The sequence below is a fragment of the Sorex araneus genome, chromosome 1 (assembly GCF_027595985.1).
Source record: "Sorex araneus isolate mSorAra2 chromosome 1, mSorAra2.pri, whole genome shotgun sequence".
Lineage (NCBI taxonomy): Eukaryota > Metazoa > Chordata > Mammalia > Eulipotyphla > Soricidae > Sorex > Sorex araneus.
Genome location: NC_073302.1, coordinates 130,337,517 through 130,358,444, shown reverse-complemented (window position 1 = coordinate 130,358,444; position 20,928 = coordinate 130,337,517). Strand labels below are relative to the sequence as shown.

At 40.3% G+C, this 20,928-nt stretch overlaps 1 protein-coding gene across 1 annotated transcript in view; it reads left to right on the top strand.

The window, feature by feature from the left end:
- The first annotated feature begins 225 nt into the window (after positions 1-225).
- FGF10 (fibroblast growth factor 10) overlaps positions 226-20,928 on the top strand; it is a 90,969-nt gene continuing 70,266 nt past the window's right edge. The window contains exon 1 of the mRNA XM_004608416.2: positions 226-1,240. Coding sequence (XP_004608473.2) covers positions 859-1,240 — 382 coding nt within the window. The 5' untranslated portion in view covers positions 226-858. The remainder of the gene's footprint in view (positions 1,241-20,928) is intronic.

Here is a 20,928-nt window from a genome sequence, read left to right as displayed (position 1 = left end):
AATCCCTGACATTTCCACTCCAGGCTGCAACCTGTTTACCAGCGGGCTCTCCAAAGGGGAAAGGGGGGGGAGCCGAGGGAACTAGGGCCAAACAAAACACCAACCGCCACCCCCACCCCTCGCCCCCCCCGCCCCCACCACCACCACCCCAAACCAGAAGTGACTTTCTGGAGAGACTTCACATCCACAGGCACCACCAAAAAGAGAAAGCAAGCGGGGGAAAGGCAACAACGGCGACCCGGCAGCTGCCTCCAGCTCTGACAACTGCGAAGGGACGCGCTCTCGGGACCGGCTCGCCGGCTGCGCGGCTCTGCACAGAAGGGGACCAGGAGGTGCCAAGCGCGGAGGGGCGCAGCCGCCTCTCCCCGGCCTCGCGTCCAGCCCCGCTGGGTTTGTTCACCGGGCTGTCATCTGCTGCTCTCAGACCTTTGCTTATTTTTGTTTTTATTATTATTATTATTATTGCTTTTGCGTCTAACATGGTGAAGAAAGGAGTCAAGAAGAGAACAAAGTAAACTCCTGGTAGGGGGGAGTGAACATCGCTGGGGGGACCACCGCCGCCACCACCGCCACTTCCAACCGCCGGCTCCTGCTGCTGCGGCCACCCACATCCAGTGTCCCCCCGCCCCCCCGGTCCGGAGACTGGCCGAGCGGAGCGCGGAGCCGGGAGAGGCCGCCGGCGCGTCCGAGGAGTTATGGATGTTGGTGCATTCACTGGGGGCCAGATCCGCGCGCACACGGAGCTAAGCAGCGGCCGCCACCTCCAGCTGTCGTCTTCTTGCCGCCTCGCCCCAGGTCTTACCCTTCCAGTATGTTCCTTCTGATGAGACAATTTCCAGTGCCGAGAGTTTCAGTACAATGTGGAAATGGATACTGACACATTGTGCCTCAGCCTTTCCCCACCTGCCCGGCTGCTGCTGTTGCTTCCTGTTGCTCTTCCTGGTGTCTTCGGTCCCTGTCACCTGCCAGCCCCTTGGTCGGGACATGGTGTCACTAGAGGCCACCAACTCTTCCTCCTCCTCCTCCTCCTCCTCCTCTGCCTCCTCCTCCTCCTCCTCCTCCTCCTCCTCGGCGTCCTCCTCCTTCTCCTCTCCTTCCAGCGCGGGGAGGCATGTGCGGAGCTACAATCACCTCCAAGGAGATGTGCGCTGGAGAAAGCTCTTCTCCTTCACCAAGTACTTTCTCAAGATTGAGAAGAACGGGAGGGTCGGCGGGACCAAGAAGGAGAACTGCCCGTACAGTAAGTAACTGATGCGCGCTCCCCTCCTTCCAATTATCCAGCCCCCACCCCACACGGGGGGGGGGGGGAAATCTCTTCCAGATGTGCCCAGCTAAATATTTACGTCCCCAACCCCTGTAAAATTATTAAGTGGGATACGTTCACACTAGATTACCCCCCCCCCGTTCCTCTCGGAGTATGCTCTGTGCTGCGGCACCCCCTCTCCTCGGTGCCTCCACGCCCCCTCCCCCTTTTTTGCCCCCCCATACACACCCCCCTACCCTTGCCACCCTGGTCCGCTCCTTCTTGCCAGCTTGTCACCCGCCAGACCGCGCAGGGCGCCCGCGAGTTGCTGCAGAGAGCATCGGTGCCCCCGTCTGTCTGCGTCGCCCTTCCCCACCTCCAAGGTCTCCCTGCCCTCCCTCCTGGACGTGACTCAAGTAAACACATTCTGTTTCTTTGCGCTGGCAGTCTTATTAAGAGTTTGGGGACAGGCTCCTCAAGCTGAAAATAATTATCCGCTGTCAATTAGAGGGTTTTTATGGGAACTTTATTTAAGGGGAGGGGGACTCCATTGCAGACGTTTCTCCTCCCACCCCCCAACCTCCTCACCCCCCGCTATCCCTTTACTCCACCACCTCTTGAGATAGGAGCGAGCGCTTTTTTCCCCCTGGTTTTGGTGTTTTGGGGGGGTGGGGGCGGGGCGGGGGCTTCCCTCATGTTGCTTTGAGTGATTGCAGTCCATGAAGTTCGCTTTTGCAGGCACCCAACGCAGCTATTTGTCTTCTGCCTGCCTTCTCGCTCGGTAACATGATGCTCAAGTCTGCGTTGTCAATAGCATCTGCGCTGCTTTGTGGTGTCCTGTTGTACTCGTTTCTTCTGAAACCTCTCATATTGCAGAGCTATACTACTACAGCATTGTAAACATCTGGGACTGCATTCGTACAGACCTCACACACATTTCATTGTCATTCTTTTATTTTCAAAGTAAAAGTCGTAAGTCTGTTTCCATGACTAGGGGCCCGATCACATCGGATGAGGTTTTCGCCTCAATGCAAATTATAGCCCGGATCCCTCGGTTCCCTCCCCCCCTCCTTTTCCTTTTTCTGTTTCCTTCTGACTTTAGCTCTTTCCCTTCACCCCTCCCACCCCCACAACCCTCTGCTCTGGGATGTGGGCTGGGTAGGGGGAGGGAGAACCCCACGGAGAGGGGGTGGGATATTGAGTCTCTTGAATCTGTCCAGCAAAGCCAGATTACTCTGTTGGCTTCCTTTCCTAGTTACTTTCAAGTGGGGAGATGTATTCATCCTCTATTCACCGCTGTTTGAAAGGATCCCGAGGCTATGTAATGGCACATTGAAGACAGTAGACAATGACGTTTTAACATTTAAAAACGACCATTTAGCTTGATCTCAGTGGTATTTACAAGTCACCTTTTTAAGGGGACTTTTTGTATCAGTTGCTTGGGACTTCCAGACATATGTTGCCCACTAACTTAAGTGCGTATGCCGTACATCTCAAAATCCCTGGCCCAGAAAATACTTGGTACTAATGGGAATGGTAGTTAACCAGAACTTAAAATCTTTTCTTTTTCAACAGATTAACAAAAATTAAACTTGTTTTCTCCTTAGGGGGCTCATGCACTTAACATTGACTTCTCATCCATCTCCGCTGCTTCTTCCATTCACTAAAACTAGCAATATGTTGCAAGTAATAACATCTTTTTAAGTGGTTTATTTATCTTTAATTCTAGAAATAGTAAGTAGCCCATTACTCATTTTTTTCATCCTGAAGAATAGAACGTGGTGGAAGTGATGCCTTCTATGATAATGATCCCCCCCACCCAACAGTCATTTGTTACCCGAATTTATGAGCTCCTGTATAAATGTTGCAGATAGTATGTTAAGAAATTAATTTATTAGATATTGTATACTTAGAATAAAGCAGTTGTGATGTGTCTAGACAGGATGATGGGGAAGTAATAGTACAAATGCTTATTGAAGAGTGAGGTAAAAGTTAAAAAAAAAAATTCCTGTAGACCAAAATTCTTTTTTTTTCTATGCAGATAATCAAATGGAATTTTTAGAGTGTTATTCTTAAAAACACTTCTTTTTTGACACTGTCAATTCTGTTATCACTATGTCTTAAGTGTCTTTATGATGTGATGCAAAGGTTAATCTGTACTAGTTTATTTGTACTTCTGAAATGACTGTGATTAACTAGTAAAAGAATTTTAAGGATACACATTAAGTCACAGTTTCTCAGTTTGAATTTTTGGCAAAGAGAAAAGTATATGATTTTTATTGCAGAAATAAGTGTTAAAGCTTTCCAACCTAACTGTCCAAAATATACAAATATCACTACTATTTGATAAAGCATACTAATAGTGCTTGTTAAAATTATGGTATCTTTATAGCAATGCAATCTTAATCACTGGTTGAAAATTAAGTAGGTGGGGCTTCTCTGCTAAAAAATGACAAACCATAAATAATTTGGGCTTTCCAAGAACATCTGTATCAAAACATAGCAAGTGAAAAGTAGAGGTTGAAAAAACCTTAATTTCACATGTGGCAGGGTAATCAGAACACTGCTACAGTTTCCAGCTGTACTGATTCAGCTGAACTCCATGGTATCATTAAGATATTGTCTAAATGTTGCATAATTACATGTGAACAAACTTTTGCCATGCCTACAGGGTAACCAGCCAACCAGCCCACCAAATGGTAGCCTGCTAAATATTAGGGTACCTAACCTCTGAAGAGTGTCAGTTCCTTGTCCAAAAACCACATTTCAGTAACATTTTCCTAAACAAGTTATTAATTATTTTCAATACACAAAGCTGTTCTTTTGAGGTTTGCTTATTTGAAGCTTAATTTTCTTTGTTACTTTTGACCCTAGTATTGCTGTTAAAATACAGTAAAGCTTATCTAAGAGGTTACATGTATGTGATTTCCTAGGTAAACAACTGTTTTATTGGCTTTTTGCCAACAAAATGCTAACAAAAGGGAAATAATAAAACACTCATAAGCATTGCAAAAATAATTTTAATTTTTGAGCTCCAATGCTGGTTTCCAGAAATTGAATGATTCTAAAAAAATTATATGTGCTAAAGAAACTTTTCCCAATATGCATGATATTCTAATTTCCTTTTTTGGGCCAGTGATTTTTTTTTTTTTTGCTTGCTTCTCTTGCTATTTTATGTGTGCAGACCAGAGCTAGTAGAGATGAATTATGTTCTTCTGTTAGAAGTCTGAAAAGCTTGAATAATTTAGAATAGCTGTGGTGTATCTGTCACTAGATATGCACAGCCTCGTTTAGGTTTTGTTTTATCATTCTTTACATCTAGAGCTTTGCCCTTGAAACATAACCACTTGGTTTTGGCCTCCTGGAAAGGCTGGATACAGCTGTTAGATACTCTTATGACTGGGACTGGTGGACTTATTTCTGGACATAAGTGAAACAGCTGTGGACTTCTACCAAGGTTGTCACTCGTAGAAAAGGGGAGTCTAATGAAAAGAAAATGTATCTCTAAACTTGAGATAGCCAAGGATGGATATTCTTAAAATGAAAAATAGTGTTTCTAAGTCAGTGTGCACTGAGTATGTAGTATGGATTCTATTTCTATACAATATTCATGATTAGTCCTGTGATTTATATGTAACTGTCGACATTTTTCATAGTAAAACCTGAGTCTGTAAATTAGAAGATTACCCAAGGTCATTTAACTAGAATTTGCTAGGGTCAGGATTCAAGCCCAGTTTATTTGGTTTATCACTCACTTTTTATTTTGTCTACCTCTCTGCTACTGGTAATGTTGATACCAGTATATTAGAATGAGATACTCCAAACATCTGAAAAACAAATATGAAATCTTAATTATGAACACTAAACAATTTTTCATTGTGAAATTTGGCTGGTAGTAAAATGACAGAAGAACAGAAATGAAACCTGTTAAAGGTATTGCAGGTGGTAACATAGTATTAGATAACGTTGGTGCATTTTCTAAGTAAAATATCTCTTTTGATGCTATGTTTGGGAATATAATTACTTGTGGGCATATACAAAATACACATACATCAATCTTACTTATTTTAACAGAGGGCATTAGAAACACATAGCTATTTAGATTAATTCATGAATGTTATTGTATATAGTAATTGTTTACAGCTGAGGGCCAAGTGTTTAATTGTTCCCATGTGTAATAAAATAATCTGATTGACATTGGGCTAGTTTAGAAACTTCTTATAGATGACTCAAATATTCCAAATTTAAAGACATGCAGTTTTGTATGTATATATATATATGTGTATATCTACATATGAGCATACACATATATACATAAAAAGGAGGCTGAAAATGAAAGATACTTCATCACATAAAAAAAGACAGATTGTCTAATATTAAAAGTTTGAATTATTACTTTTTAATCAGAACTAGGTCTTATTGTAAGGACATGAATAAGGTGAGAATACAATTGATAAGGAAAATAATGTAAATATTATCTCTTTATAACTATGCAAATTTTTTTCTGGTAAGAAAACTTACTTGCAATTTATGACTTCTACTGGTGTCTTATTTAAATTGTGGTTGTTTCTGGAGTTTGGCTGCATAATTTATAACCAGCAGCATTTAATCATGAGCATGGAGGATTTATGAAGGTGGAAGGCACTGTATTTAATGTTTACATGACACTGTCCTGTTACCATTACTGCATTCCTACCATATATGGACCCTCCACTTTGATGGTTTTATCATAAATCCATTAAAAATACACAATTACAGAGTTTCCTTTTCATAAACCTGATTTACAACCATGTAGTAGAAGAAATGTAAAAACTGTTGGCAGAAATCACATGCCAATACAGAAATATGAAAATTCAGAGACATCAATTTCTAGGTCTTGGGTATTTCAGTAATATTTAACTCATGGACTATTGTTTAAAAATAGATATTTTCAAAATAATTTTAAGTACAGGATTTGAAACAAGAACGTGTTTTCTAGATTGCAGGAAACCCCATTGTATGCATATTTTCTTCAACATTTTTTTTATCCAGGTTAGAGCTAAAAAGTCTTATTCTAGTTCATTTCTTTAGAGTTTAATGAACTTATAGTAGAACATGAATGAGCACTTTAAATTCCTATACAATTACCTTAATGTCCAGAGGCAAACCCCATTTATTATCTAAACATCTGACTTTCCACAGCTAAAGCATTGGAAAGAAGTTGACAGCTCATTTGAAATGGAGCTAATGTTCCTCACATTTATGAGCTGCCTATGAATATCTACATCTCTCTTAAGCCCTAAATGTCGGTATGCTTATTCATAATGGCAGTACAAATGATATTTCTTTATTATGTTTTAGAAGAAAGAATAATGCATGTGTATTAGTTCAAAGTGATTTTAATCTATTTTAACATTAATTCTGTGAACTTTGCAATGGAAAGTAATTCAGATGACATTTTTAGTGTACTGTTCCAGCATTTGTCAGTATTAATAGTTGATGTTAGCTTAATGTAAGTAAAATATTAGAAAATAAAGTTTTCTCCCAATTTTCCAGTAATATTATGTTCATATTTCATTGGTCTCAAAGAGCAGCGAACTTTATTTTGTCTCAGGTCAGTTGTGTAAAAAGTACCTTCATTTATCATGATATGTTGCAATGATTTAAGATTATTTAAATCATTGCATTTCCCATTTAACTAGTGTCGGATGTTGACTTGATTTTGTAGACTGAAAATATGTACTTTTAATAATTGGCATTCTTTTCAGTACCTATTTACCTGTGCCAATCAATATAACACATAATGACCCAGAAATGCACTTTAGAATAAAAAGATATCTGCATCTTGAGAAGCCATCACTGACATGCTGATATTACATTGATTAATATAAAATGTTGATACTTTATAGACTCCATTTAAATGAAGCATTCAAGAGTATGTATTTCACAAAAATTGGAAGTTTCAAAATATCTAAAAGGGAACCAGGTCACACACAAAATAATGGCCTTAAAGGTTCCATTGCTTTTAATCAGATCAGTTGTGTTCTTTCTTTGAACATTGTGTTCTAATTGGAACAATAAATCTAAGAAGACACTCAGAGTAGATTCCCATGTAAGGTGGACAACTGGACAATGACTTTTTACTGCTGCTAACACGTGCATCCAATTACCATTTGATAGATTCATAGTGCTGGCAGTAAAGCATTGCCTCATTTTATAGTTCACCTAATAATTCTTCAACTTAAATCTGTCCACCTTTACCTATATCTAATCTGTCAGTATGTGTGTGTTATCATTAATGAGGAATTTTCAAATGTTTGGCATGCTTCCTACAATAAATGATGACATTGTAAGATTAATGAATTGTTTAATTTACTGTAATAGAAGAGGTAAAATATTGACCACATTGATCTGTCCCAATCCTCAAGTAAATAGCAACTAAACCCAATAACCTAATAATTTCACTACCACAACAACTTAATTATTCGTAGTGTGGTCTAATTTCCCTTCCCTTTTTTATTTCCCCCCACGTCTCTATCCTTTGCATACCAGTAAATCCAGAGAAGTCATCCATTATCATTGTTTTGCACTCATATTTAAGGCCCACTGCCTAGACCTTATTATATGTATACAATTCTAAATAAATAGTTAATATTCTGTGCAAAAAGTTTTCAGCACTATAAATTCAGCATACCTCATGAGGAGCCTCTTCTTTCTAGATTCCAGTATAATCTCCCTATCCCAGCAGTCAAGCCAGTGACTTCTAGTTTTGCTTTCGATAAAGTAGAAAAACCAAAAAAAACCACCTTTCTGAGAATGGATGCTGACTTTCTGGTCACTGTGTCACCATTCGGCATTTTTTTCCCTCCAAGCTAAATATTAGATTTCTACCAACTCTTCCTGCAAGTTCATTCATTTTTGAATTTGCTTTGGCATTTGCAGTACTTATAGTTTCTTTGTCGTATTCCTTATCTTTTGCTTTGTTTGGACTCCTGTAAGAATAAGAAAGTCAAGGGGGTCAGTGACCTAGTACAGGGGGTCAGTCATTTGCCTTGCATGTGGCTAACCTGGTTTCAATCCCTTGCCACTTCATTTGGTCCTCTAAGCACTGCCTGGAGGAATGATCTCCGAGTGCAGAGCCAGGAGTAAGCACCAACACTGTGTGGGGTGTGGCCCCCAAAATCTCAAACAAAACAGAAGAACCCCAAGCATCCACCAAACAAAAACAATTAATAAGGTTGCTCTGATTTAGGATTCCAGAGAATTATTTTTCTCATACATTAGTCTTTATTTGTTTCAAAGAAGCTGAATACAAATTTGGGGATCCTGAATATTTCTGATTTCCACAACTTTACATAGATTATAAAACAACTTTTTTTTTTCTTTTTGGGTCACACCCGGCGATGCACAGGGATTACTCCTGGTTCTACACTCAGGAATTACTCCTGGCAGTGCTCAGGGGACCATATGGGATGCTGGGATTCGAACCCGGGTCGGCCGCGTGCAAGGCAAACACCCTACCCGCTGTACTATCGCTCCAGCCCTGATTATAAAACATCTTTATATATTACTGCCAAGTTTAGTTTTAAAGAGTGAGTGAAACCTGTGTTATTATTGATACTGGGTAAAATGTGAAATATTTATATGTATATATGTATATATATATATATATATATATATACACACACACACACATGCAAACATCAGGCTGACTACATACAGAATTTTTTTTACCACATACAGATATTTTTATTGGAAAGTTATTTGTATGTCAACAGAAATTAGAATGTGGATTAATATTTTATGCACTTCTTTCAAGGAAAAATTCTTGGCACTGATTACTGAACTAGATCTACTTGTACTTATGAATATTCTGGCTATTTACGTGTGTTCAATTGATTTTAACTGTCACTGTGACTGTCATCCCATTGTTCAAGCAGGCACCAGTAGCTTCTCCATTGTGAGACTTGTTGTTACTGTTTTTGGCATATCGAATACGCCACAGGTAGTTTGCCAACCTCTGCTACGTGGGTGGGATACTCTTGGTAGGTTGCCGGGCTCTCTGAGAGGGATGGAGGAGTCGAACCTGGGTTGACCATGTGCAAGGCAAATGCCCTACCTGCTGTGCTATCGCTCCAGTCCGATTTGTACTATAATAATTAAAAAGTTCATAAGCTTTTTACAACCAGCTTAAAGTCATGCACAAACACACATATAATATATCTAAAGTATAAAATGACTGCTTTATTGATATTGGGTGTTAGAGCATTGGACTGCATTCACCAGTGCTTAGAGATAAGTCCTGGATCTTTGTTCAGGGATCATTTTTGGTGGTGCCTGCAGGACCAAATGTGGTGACAGACCCTAGTAGACTGTATGCATAGCAAGCACACTACCCACTGTTTTATTTCACTGGCCTCTATCTTTTGGTTGTGATTGCTTGATTAACGGGTTTGTTGATAGAATTACTAAAATTAAAAATAATATCCTGTAACATTAATAACATTGCAACAAATGATACTAATTTCCATGCTATTTGTGATCTAACGTGATTTTTACTTACAGTGTTATTAATAGCAGTGATTGCCTATGTGGTACACTGATTTGTAGGGCATTTTTGGTAACAGTTTTGTAAAAGAGAGATATTCTACAGATATTTTTTTAAAGAGGGCTATAAATATTTCCCAAATTATGGTATTGCTAAACTGATCAGCAAAAAATACCAAAATTCTCTAACATTGGAGCTAGAGAGATGGAAAAGATTAACATAGAATGTTGGCAGCGAGAGGAAAAGCAGAAGAGGCGTGGAGCATTTAGATTGATATCGTGAAAGGAGAAGGAGTGTTGAAGACAAGGGTTTTGAACTCCCAGGAAAGGGATAAAGCTAATGAGTAGCACTGCAAAAGGGCTGACATGACAAGAAAGGTGTGAGGGAAATATAAGCTAAGGTCTGGCATTTGACTGGATGCTCAGTTAACTGAAATGAGAATCTCTGATCTAAAGAAGAATCCCACAAAAGCGATCACAGCTATGGCCTCAATGCAAGGATGTCTTAAGTACAAGTTTGTGCTATAAGGAACAGGATGATGGAGGTACTTAATGTGTAGGTTTTGATTAAAAGTCACTACAAAAGTGAGCTTTGAAGTCGTGAAAATTGATGCATTTGAGGGTCCCAAATGCCAGATAATAGTGTATGGCACAGGCAAATTGCTGTCTGAATAGCAAACACCCCAACACCACTAAAGTACCCACAATCTTCCACTCCTCTCATTGTATCCATCAAGTCTAACTCTTCATTGGCATCAACCATAGTCCCACTGTTTGGTTGTTTGAGTTCTGTCATGCAAAAAATAAGGTATAATAGAAGTGTATCACTGTATCACTGTCATCCCGTTGCTCATCGTTTGCTCGAGCGGGTACCAGTAATGTCTTCATTGTGAGACTTGTTGTTACTGTTTTTGGCATATTGAATACATCACGGGAAGCTTGCCAGGCTCTGCCATGCGGGCAGGATACTCTCAGTAGCTTGGCTGGCTCTCTGAGAAGGATAGAGGAATCGAACCCGGGCCGGCTGCGTGCAAGGCAAACGCCCTACCCGCTGTGCTATTGTTCCAGCCCATAACAGAAGTGACTGGGGGATATTCTAAACCTCCAGGCCAGAAATTCTCATAATGAAGTGGAAAGAAGAGAATGTAGAAGCAGCTCACGTGAAACACTTGGTGAAGAATTTGGAGAAGTCATAGTTAAAACATGTAACATCTTAATGAAATCTGGTGATTGATCAGTCCTCATCAAATGGAAATTTCGTAAAGAAAAGTTCCCTTGAGAGAAGAGAAACCAGCAGCAAGGAGACTGACTCATTAAAAAATGACACTGGGATTTAAAATACTGGAACTGAAAAAAGAGACAAAAAGAGACAAAAATGAGAAATACCCTAGCATTCTTTTCAGAAGGAGGAAATACCGGAACATCTGAAAGTATTTAAGATTCTAAATTGTAATATTCATATAATTCTAAAGGTTTTGTTTGTTTGTTTTTGGTTTTTGTTTTGGAACCACATCTGGCAATGCTCATTGGGTTACTCCTGGCTTTGCACTCAGCAATCAACTCCTGGTAGTGCTCAGGGGACCATATGTGATGCTGGGTACTGAACCTGTGGTGACCACATGCAAGGCAGGTGCCCTACCCACTGTACTATCACTGTACTATCACTCTGGTCTCTCATTCTCAAGTTTGCTTTTTTTTTTCTTTTTGGGTCACACCCGGTGATGCACAGGGGTTACTCCTGGATCATGAACTCAGGAATTACTCCTGGCGGTGCTCAGGGGACCATATGGGATGCTGGGAATCGAACCTGGGTTGGCCGCATGCAAGGCAAACGCCCTACCCTCTGTGCTATTGCTCCAGCTCCTCATTCTCAAGTTTTAAGGAAAGCAAAAATCTGGTTCTTTAAAAGAGAGTGGAATTGACAAAGATAATATGAGAAGAGCATAAGGAATTGGAAAGGAAGATTAGAAGGCAAATGTGCTTGAGGACACATGTTTAGAAGAGAATAAAAGAAATAAGAAAGGGGGACTAAATGGTAACCATAGAGGTTGAAAGGTTATTGTATGAATACAAAGAAAAGGAAACTGACTTAATTTTTAAATACTTCAGAATGAACACTTCAAGCTATCATAGTTGTTTTTTTTTTAACTTATTTTTTATTGAATCACCTTGGCTATACTTAAAAAGTTTCCATGTTTGAGGTTTAGTCTACAATGATCAAACACCCATTCCTCCACCAGCGATCTCTATGATACAGTTTTGAGCCAGAATTATCACAGATGCTCCGTCCTTGGTGAACTCTGTGGTCCTGTTTCTCATTCCTTAATTCTAATTTTTCTGGCCTAGATCCTCCCAGAGTTCTCTGTACATAGAGATAGAAAGTAGGAATCAGCACGGGGAGTTGGAAGATTATATGAGGTAGTTTGTATGAATGCTCAAGAAGCAGGACAGAATATAAGTAAACAGCAACTTATGATTGAGGGAGGGATGAATACTCCACAGTGATTCACACTTGGAATAAGAGACTCCAGTGAGAAATGGGCTTAAATTAAAAATAAAGAACAGGAGTACCCTAAAAGAAGGTCCAGAAGCACATAGGTGCAGAACTCATAAGTGACATTTAAAAAGATAGGAAGGTCACTTAAAGTTTATCAAAGTTTACAAACTGGTGGGTAGTTTATAAAACACTAGAATCTACTCTCATGTAAGAGGACTGGGCATATCTTTGTATCTTAAATTGTCGCTAAGATAGTTTGCATTTAAAAAAAGTCTTCTGTTGACTGATTTTTTTTTTTTTTTTGCAGCAAGTGGGTCCTGCCGAGTTCAGTATTGCTCCTGGCTATGCTTGGGGACCATATTTGGTGCTGGTGATAGAACATAGGTAGGCACATTCAAGCTAGCTAAAATGGATTGATTTTGAAGTAAAGTAAAATAAAGACAAAGTTAAGAAAGGGCAGAGATAGAGAAAAAATACCTTGGAGAAAAGGTGTATGCTATAGTATAATAGATAGTACAAATATGTTACAGTAGTCACTTGATGAAGAAAAACGGGAATTATAGGGGCACAAAAATGTGGTTCTGGGGCTGGAGCGATAGCACAGTGGGTAAGGCGCTTGCCTTGCATGTGGCCAACCTGGGTCCGATTCCCAGCATCCCATATGGTCCCCTGAGCACCGCCAGGAGTAATTCCTGAGTGCAGAGCCAGGAGTAACCCCTGTGCAGTGCCGGGTGTGACCCAAAAAGCAAAAAAAAAAAAAAAAAAAAAAAGTGGTTCTTCTGGTCAATGCCGGATGACGTCATCTTTAACATTCTTGATTTGCTCAGTTGTCGTTGATTAGAAATGTAAAAGTGCTTACAGCCACTGTCTCAATAATGTGCCATTCACTGGAAGGGGGTATGTAATTTCTCGGTGGGTTCCCAGAGGAAACTGTGCAGGCATCAGTATGTCCTACTTCGGTTGTGTATTTTTTCTTGTCATTTCTGTTCTAAATTGTACCAGGTTTACTTAGTTTAGGCGATTAGGAAAAGAAACAAAAGTACAGCTCTTTGTTCTGCAAAAGGGTATACTTAAATATTTTTAAAACAAACTAGGAGTAGGATATCGACAGCATATATACAATCGTGCCCCCTAAAGCTGGTGCCCTTGGGAGATAGACTTCGTGCTATTTTATCTGGGTTCTGTAGGGCCTAAGACAAGTTTATTTTCTACTGCTTGATCTTTGCAACTATTAGGTGAGGATCATAATATTATCAGCTTCATCACGGTTAGAAGGATAAATATATAAATTTTCAAATGAAACTCAAAAAGTAAAATTGTCAGCACAGGGCTTGGCTCCTTTCAAGAACTCAAAAATAGCGGCGCTGCTTCACTCTAATAAAACACTCTGTTGTTTCAAAGTATTTCATTTTCTGAAAGATTTAGGAACGTAGGATAATAAAAGCAGAAAGAAAACTGATAGCACACTGACTTTCTTTTATAATTCATAAGAACATTTTAATGTTTCCATCAATTGATTTTCAGGGGTAAAAAAAAAGCACTGTGAATCAGTGAAATAACTCACTGTATCCTTTTGGCATGTTTAGGTAAGATTATCCAGGCCTCCAGGTCAGTAAAAGACGGAAATTATCTGTAGTTAACATGCATTGAGTCTGGATTCAAACCTAGGCCATTCTGGACTAGAGGAAACTTCTGTCTTAGTAACTTTGGGACAGTTACTTAGTAACTTTTGGGCCTCTTGTTATGTACTTCTTTTTCTGATTGGTTGATTTTTGGGTGGCCGGAGGATTTGCATCCAACAATGCTCAGGGCTTACCCTCTGTGCTCAGGGATCACTGCTTTCCTGTCAGGGTTTGGGACACCATGTGGCGTACTGGGGATTGAACCCGGGTCAGCCGCATGCAAGAATAGCATCCTTCCTGCTGTATTATTGCTCTAACTCTGCTACTCTGGCTTATTATATATGAAACCTTATTTTTCCCTCACAGTATCCTGTCACAAGAGCACCATAGTTTTAGCCAGTCTCCTTTGTGTGAGTCACACATCTAAATAAGCTGATTCTACATAGCAGCTTTCATTTCTTCTCAGTGTCACCACAATAAGGTTTACATTTCCTGGAATGTCCTTCGAGGCTTTGTTCCATGCTTAACCCCCTGCCTGTCTTCTCCATTCCCCGTCCCACCTTATTTCCTCCTATACTTCTCTGGTAGGGCGTTTGCCTTGCACGAGGCCGACCCGGGTTCGATTCCTCCCTCTCAGAGAGCACAGAAAGCTACCTAGAGTATCTTGCCTGCATGGCAGAGCCTGGCAAGCTACCCATGGCATATTCGATATGCCAAAAACAGTAACAACAAGTCTCACAATTGAGATGTCACTGGTGCCGCTCGAGCAAATCGATGAGCAGCGGGATGATAGTGATACAGTAATACTTCCCTAATGGACACAGTGAGTCCATTTGATTTCCATAACATTCTCTGTCTCTTTATGTGTAGCCTTTGCACCCATCATGAGATCTGGTCTCATCCCACATGCTCCTCTGCAGGCTTCAGTTAAATGTCAGCTCTGATCCCGGTCTTACCTCACAAAATTCGTTCTCCCAAGCATTGTCTAGCCAGTTTTTTGATGCAATCTCATGATCAACGGTTTCTCCCATAGTTTTTCTTGTGTACTGAAAGTTTGTAGGTGTATTTTACAGACCTTAGCCCCTGAACCCTTAATATAGTGTCTGCTGGACAGTGGGTCCTCTCTTTGTAGTAGGCAGACTGCTTTTTCACTGCAGGTCTTCCATTCTGTTGGTTAAGATACAAAGCTTGGAAAATGTGACTAATATATTACATACCTGAAATAAAGGAGTAATGGGTCTAAATCATCTTTGCAACTTCTATCCTCTGGGGCCAGAGAACCAACTCAGTGGCCACGGGTGGGAGCATTACTTGTGTAGTTGGAACTGTGGGCACCTATCGGCCCTCGTACCACTGGGTGTTGCCCCAGATAATGGTCTGAACCCCCAGAACACTACTTGGGAGAACCCTCCCAGAAAGGTGAAAAAGGAAAATAAATCCATCCATTACATTGAAAAGTATCAGTTTCTGAGTTTGATGCTTATGAGAACTTAGAAAAATGAGGTAAGGCGGCCGGAGCCATAGTTCCTGGGTCAGGTGCTTGTTTGACTCGCACATGGCTCACCCACATTGGATCTTGGTGCACCATAAGGTACCTGAAGGACCACCAGGGGTAAGGCCTCAGCTGGGTGGGCGTGGCCTCAAAACCAAATGAAGAAAAGGAGTTAAGGCCATCATTACTAACTGCATGCCAGGCACTTAAATCCATACACAATTTCTGAATGGAAATATTGTGTAATCCTTCAAATGAATTGTTTCCCAGATTCGTCCAATTCGCCTAAGGTTCTGTGGACTCTGTTCAGTGTAGATAAATGATGACTTTTCTCCCTTTTAAAATTGATGCTGGCTGTGAGGTGGTTATTTATGGTTTCAGGGTGGTATTCGGATTCTGGGGTAATTTGGTGACAAGAAATGAGCAATTTTTTGTAATTTACTTAAGAAGAAAAAAGTGCTTCAGTGGGTGGAGGAGGCTCATAGTTATAGGCTATCACAGCTGATGTGTAATCTGAGTCAGCTCACGTCTGGCCCAAGAGATTTTGTCTATTAGATGAATGTATAAAACTAAGTTGTTAGGGACATATTTGTGTTCAGTATACTTATTTCCTAGATTAAGGACCAGATTCCTAGAGCATACCTATATCAGTAGATAATAACTATAGTATGCTGAATAATAGCTACCCAGAGATACTGGACCCTAATCCCCTGAGAATGTTACTTCTCATGATAACATTTTTGCATATGTAATTAAGTTAAAGACGTTCAGGTGACCTTATCCTGCATTATCCAGGCAGGCTCTAAATGCTATAATTTTTATTATGAGAGTGAGATAGAGACAGACTAGACACATATGGAGGGTTGAAGGTGACGTGATAATGGAACAGATAGTGAACTTCAAAAACAGAGGAAAGAGCCCAGAGGAACCCAAGAATGTGAATGTATAAGCCAGAGGAGCAGAAAAGGAGATTCTTCCTTTGAGCCTCTGGTGGCAGCCTGGTTCTGTCCAGTGAAACTGAGATGGATTTCTGGCTTTTAAGAAAGCAAGCGCTAAACTTCTATTGTTTTAAGACAAATTTCATGGTAATTTGTTATAGCAGCCACAGGAACTAGTACAGATTTTGAAACCTCAATGTAGGGTGCTACTATAACAAATACTTTAAAATGTGGAAGTAGTTTTGAAATAGTCTAGACAGTGCGAAAGAATTGTGAGGCCGAATTGGACAAATATGTGAAAGCAAAAGCGTCAGTTGCATTCATTCATGTATGAAATACTGATATTCGGAGTGCTCTGGTCAGGCTCATGAAGAGTGAGAAATAGTGAGAAGTGAGAAGACTGTCATCTTAGACAGTGCCTGTATCTTTTTTAATGTGCTGGTAGAAATAGACGATAAAAGCTCTTCTGGAAGGAAAGGGGATCTTTGTTGTATAAAGGTAGACATTGAGCTGGAAAACTGGGGAGGGGTGGTGGTGGGCGTCATTCTCAGCAATTTGTTGAAGGGTCCAGTGGATATCTAGCTGGCACCATGGATGTGACAGTTCAGTGCTTAAACTGGGCAATGTGGTGTTAAAAAACATTTTTGGAAGCTAACCACGGCTATACTTGATGGTGCTTAAGGGGACTGTCTGATGCTGCGGATCAAACTCAGAGCCTTGTGAATGTAAGGCACATGTTTCAGCCCTGGGAGCCATTTTCCTGGTCCCTGAGTTGTGTGGGGAGCAAAACTTGTAAGTGATGAATTTGGAAATTTAGCTGGAGAGACTTTTCAGGAAAATCGTCATTTTTCAGTTGAAGGTATAACCTTGTTTTCTTTCGCTACCTAGGAAAAGATGTAAAGTATAGTAAAATGTGAAGCGAACAGCTTTGCAATATAGAACCAGTGCTTGGTTTAGGAAACTGTGCTGTCTAGATTGAAAAAGATGCTACACAAGGAGAATTACTGTTGGGACAGTGTACTCTGAGGAAAATGTCAGGAGTATAGTTGAACCACCTTAGGTTCACTGGAAGACATTAGGCATGTGATGGATGGGTACCCTCAGCCATCTCAACAAACACTAAATATAGGCTGAAGAGATAGTACTGGGGGGTAAAGTGCTCGCCTTTCATATGGTCAACTCCATCTCCATGTCTATTCCTGGCATCACACATGGTTCCCTATATACCTCTAGGGATTACTCTTAAACACAAAGCCAAGAGTAGCTCTGAGCACTGCTTGTTATGGCCCTTCCCTCACCCCCCGTTTATCCTTCCATCTCCTCAAAAAACTACAGAAAAGAATAATATTATCCAAGAAAGATCTGAGACCTGATTGCATCATGACATGAAGTCCAATGACCTATTCAGGAGACCTACAAAATTTTTAAAAATCTTATGTCCAGACTGGACTGCAAAGAAAAGAGAGAGAAAATGTTGAAGGAAAGTTGTCAGGTGCCCACAATTGTGAAGGCAGTAACCAGTTCACTGCAAAAATGTGCTTTCAAGAAGGAAAGAATCATTGTGAAGGCAGAAACTTGCGCCCAAAGGTCTAAGCCACAGATTCAAAGGCAGCGACCCTAACAGCATATGTAGAGGCAGCCACCTCAAAATCACTGTCACTGTCACTGTTCGAGTGGGCACCAGTAATGTATCTCATTGAAAGACTTACTGTTACTGTTTTTGGCATATCCAATACACACGGGTAGCTTGCCAGGCTCTGCCATGTGGGCTCGATACTCTAGCTTGCCGGGCTCTCTGAGAGGGGCGGAGGAATCGAACTCGGGTTGGCAACGTGAAAGACGAAAGCCCAACCACTGTGCTATCGCTCCAGCCCACCTCAAAATACAAATGCTTATCCTAAGTCTTTGAAATCTACCAGCCTGATTTTAAATTTGGTTTAGACGAATGACTCTTCCTCCTCCCACTCCCGTCTTCCCCTGTGACACACACACACACACACACACACACACACACACACACACACACACACACACACATGCACGCACGCACACACACGCACAACATGCACACACGCACAACATGCACACACGCGCACACACACACACACACACCTCTATTTTTGGAATGAGAATTCTATAACTCTTGTACTGTGTCTGTCACACACTGATTTTGGAATATTATAACTTTTTTTTTCTGCCTTTTGGATCACACCCAGCATTGCTCAGGGACTTACTCCTGACTCTGCACTCAGGAATTACTCCTAGCAGTGTTCGGGGGATGATATGGGATGCTGGGGATCGAACCTGGGTTGGCCGCATGCAAAATAAATGCCAAACCTGTTGTACTATTGCCTCAGCCCCTACCACATATTTTGAAAAGAGAGGGAGAGAAGAGGGCAGAGAGAAAAGGGCAGGGAGAAGAGGGAGGGGGAAGGATTTGCCACCAAATGAGTCAGATCCAGAGGTTCACTCATATCTGACTGACATTATTTAGTGATATATTTGAGATTTTTTTGAATTGATCATAATTAAATGAGATTTTGGACTGGGATTATTTTTTTACTGCAGTGTTTGAAAACATCAGAGATGGTTGAGATAGAATGGATGGAGTTGGAACATGGGTGGATATGAATTTGGATGTATTGTGCCTGGTTATGATCAGCCAAGGACATCAGATCCTAATCTCTAGAATTACTGAATGTTAACTATATAGTAAAGTAGTGCAGATACCATTAAATTGATAATCATGAGATGAAAAGCAATTATCTAGGTGTCCTCTAAATGCCATCATACATGTCTTAATAATAAAGAGGGAGATTATACAGACAGAAAGCAGAAGGTGAATTGACGGTGAATTGATGGATGTAGAGAGATGTGAAAATGCTATCCGGGGTACTTGGAAAATGGGAAGGAGCATGAGTCAAGGAATGGAAGATGGAATAGGAAGATGGTTTGTGTAAATGTGGTCCTGACAATATCTTGATTTCAGCTGTATGAAATTGGTATGGGACTTCTGGCACACAAAGCTTATGAGAATGAATTTCTGTTGTTTTAACCACCAATTATGATTTGCTATGGCAGCCATCAGCAGCTATATATTAACCTGTGAAACTTTGTGTGGCTCAGACACAGGATAATTGGATAAAATCAAAGCAATGTCATATGGTAGAAAGCATGAAGTATGGACTTAAATAGATGTGCCTTCAGTTTCTCTACTCATTGATTGTGTGACAAAGTCTTCAAGTTTCTTTTTTTCCATCGGATCTTTCATGATCGATAAAATTTATGTAAAAATAAGTATTAGGCTTATAATGCAGCTTCAGACATGAATGACAATTAAACATTGTTAGAATGTATGATTTTAAAAATAGAAATCTATATTATTTTCACATAAGTACATTGGCTGCTATGCACTCTGAGAGCAAAGGCTTTGATTGTTCTGTGTGGAGCCTGTTTAAAAGGTGGTTTGTTTTTCTATTGGGTTATAAATTCATTCTGGGTTACAGGGTGTTTGTTATTTCCCTCCTCCCTGGTCCGAGATCCAGGTAGTTTTAAGATTATTACTTAATCCACAGGAACCCTTAAAAAAAAATCCCTATTACTGTTAAGGGTGAAAGGAGCTTTGAGTAATGAATAGTGTAACTAAAAGCAAATGGTAATTTCTGAAGAATTTTCATATTCATGCTTATTCATTTCATATTCATGCTTAAATATCTTGAACTTACTATCCATTTGCTCTCTTTCAAACCATACCATGAATCTCTTTCACTATAGAGAGAATTCATGTTACATCCCGTGGTTAAGGCTATTGTGTCGTAGAATGTTTCTATAGTAGAATAACTCTGGAAAATTCATTACCATGATTGCCTGTATCAACTTGAATTTTAAAGGTCCATTAAAAAGTATGATTCTGAAGTGGGCATTTCCTAACAAAAAGTTAGTTTCTCTCACAGGAATATTGATTTTGAAGTTATAGATAGCAGATAAGTGTTTTGTTGCCATGTGTGAGGACAACGGCATTTTTTCCAAGTTGACATGAACAGTGACAGCTTCCCTATTTGGAGTGTTAGTCTTTTCCGTCTAGCAACTCACTGTTAACTGAATGCTGGGCTATAGGAAATTAAGAAGAGTGGTAAAGGGGATGCTACTGTGAAAGAAATAGGCACCATTAGAAATAAGGCTCAGGTGCCAGGGAAGGAAGTCACAGAGTTGACCCAGAATGGCCTGTGCTCTGTGGGTGTGCAGAGGGGAGAATCCTCCCAGTCATGGAGGCATGCAGAGATTTCCATTTTTCGCCCCTGATGTCTAGTAAATAGGGTAAGTTCATCTAAATGTATTGGAAGTTTCTGAAACTTTCTTAGCATTAAAATGACCACAGAGACAGCTTTGAGTTTTAGTTCTAAAGCTCACACTTCCTTGTCTCTTAATGGAGACAAGACTCAAATACTTAGAACAGAGATTTGGATCAAAAAAAGCAGAAGGCCAGCTTTAAAAGAGCTAATACTAGGTATTTCTCAAAGTTGGGCTTAGGACCACATAATCAGAAGAAGCTATAATTTTCTAAAAGTACAAATTGTTGGAGTCCTGTTCCAGAAATATGGAGGAGGTTG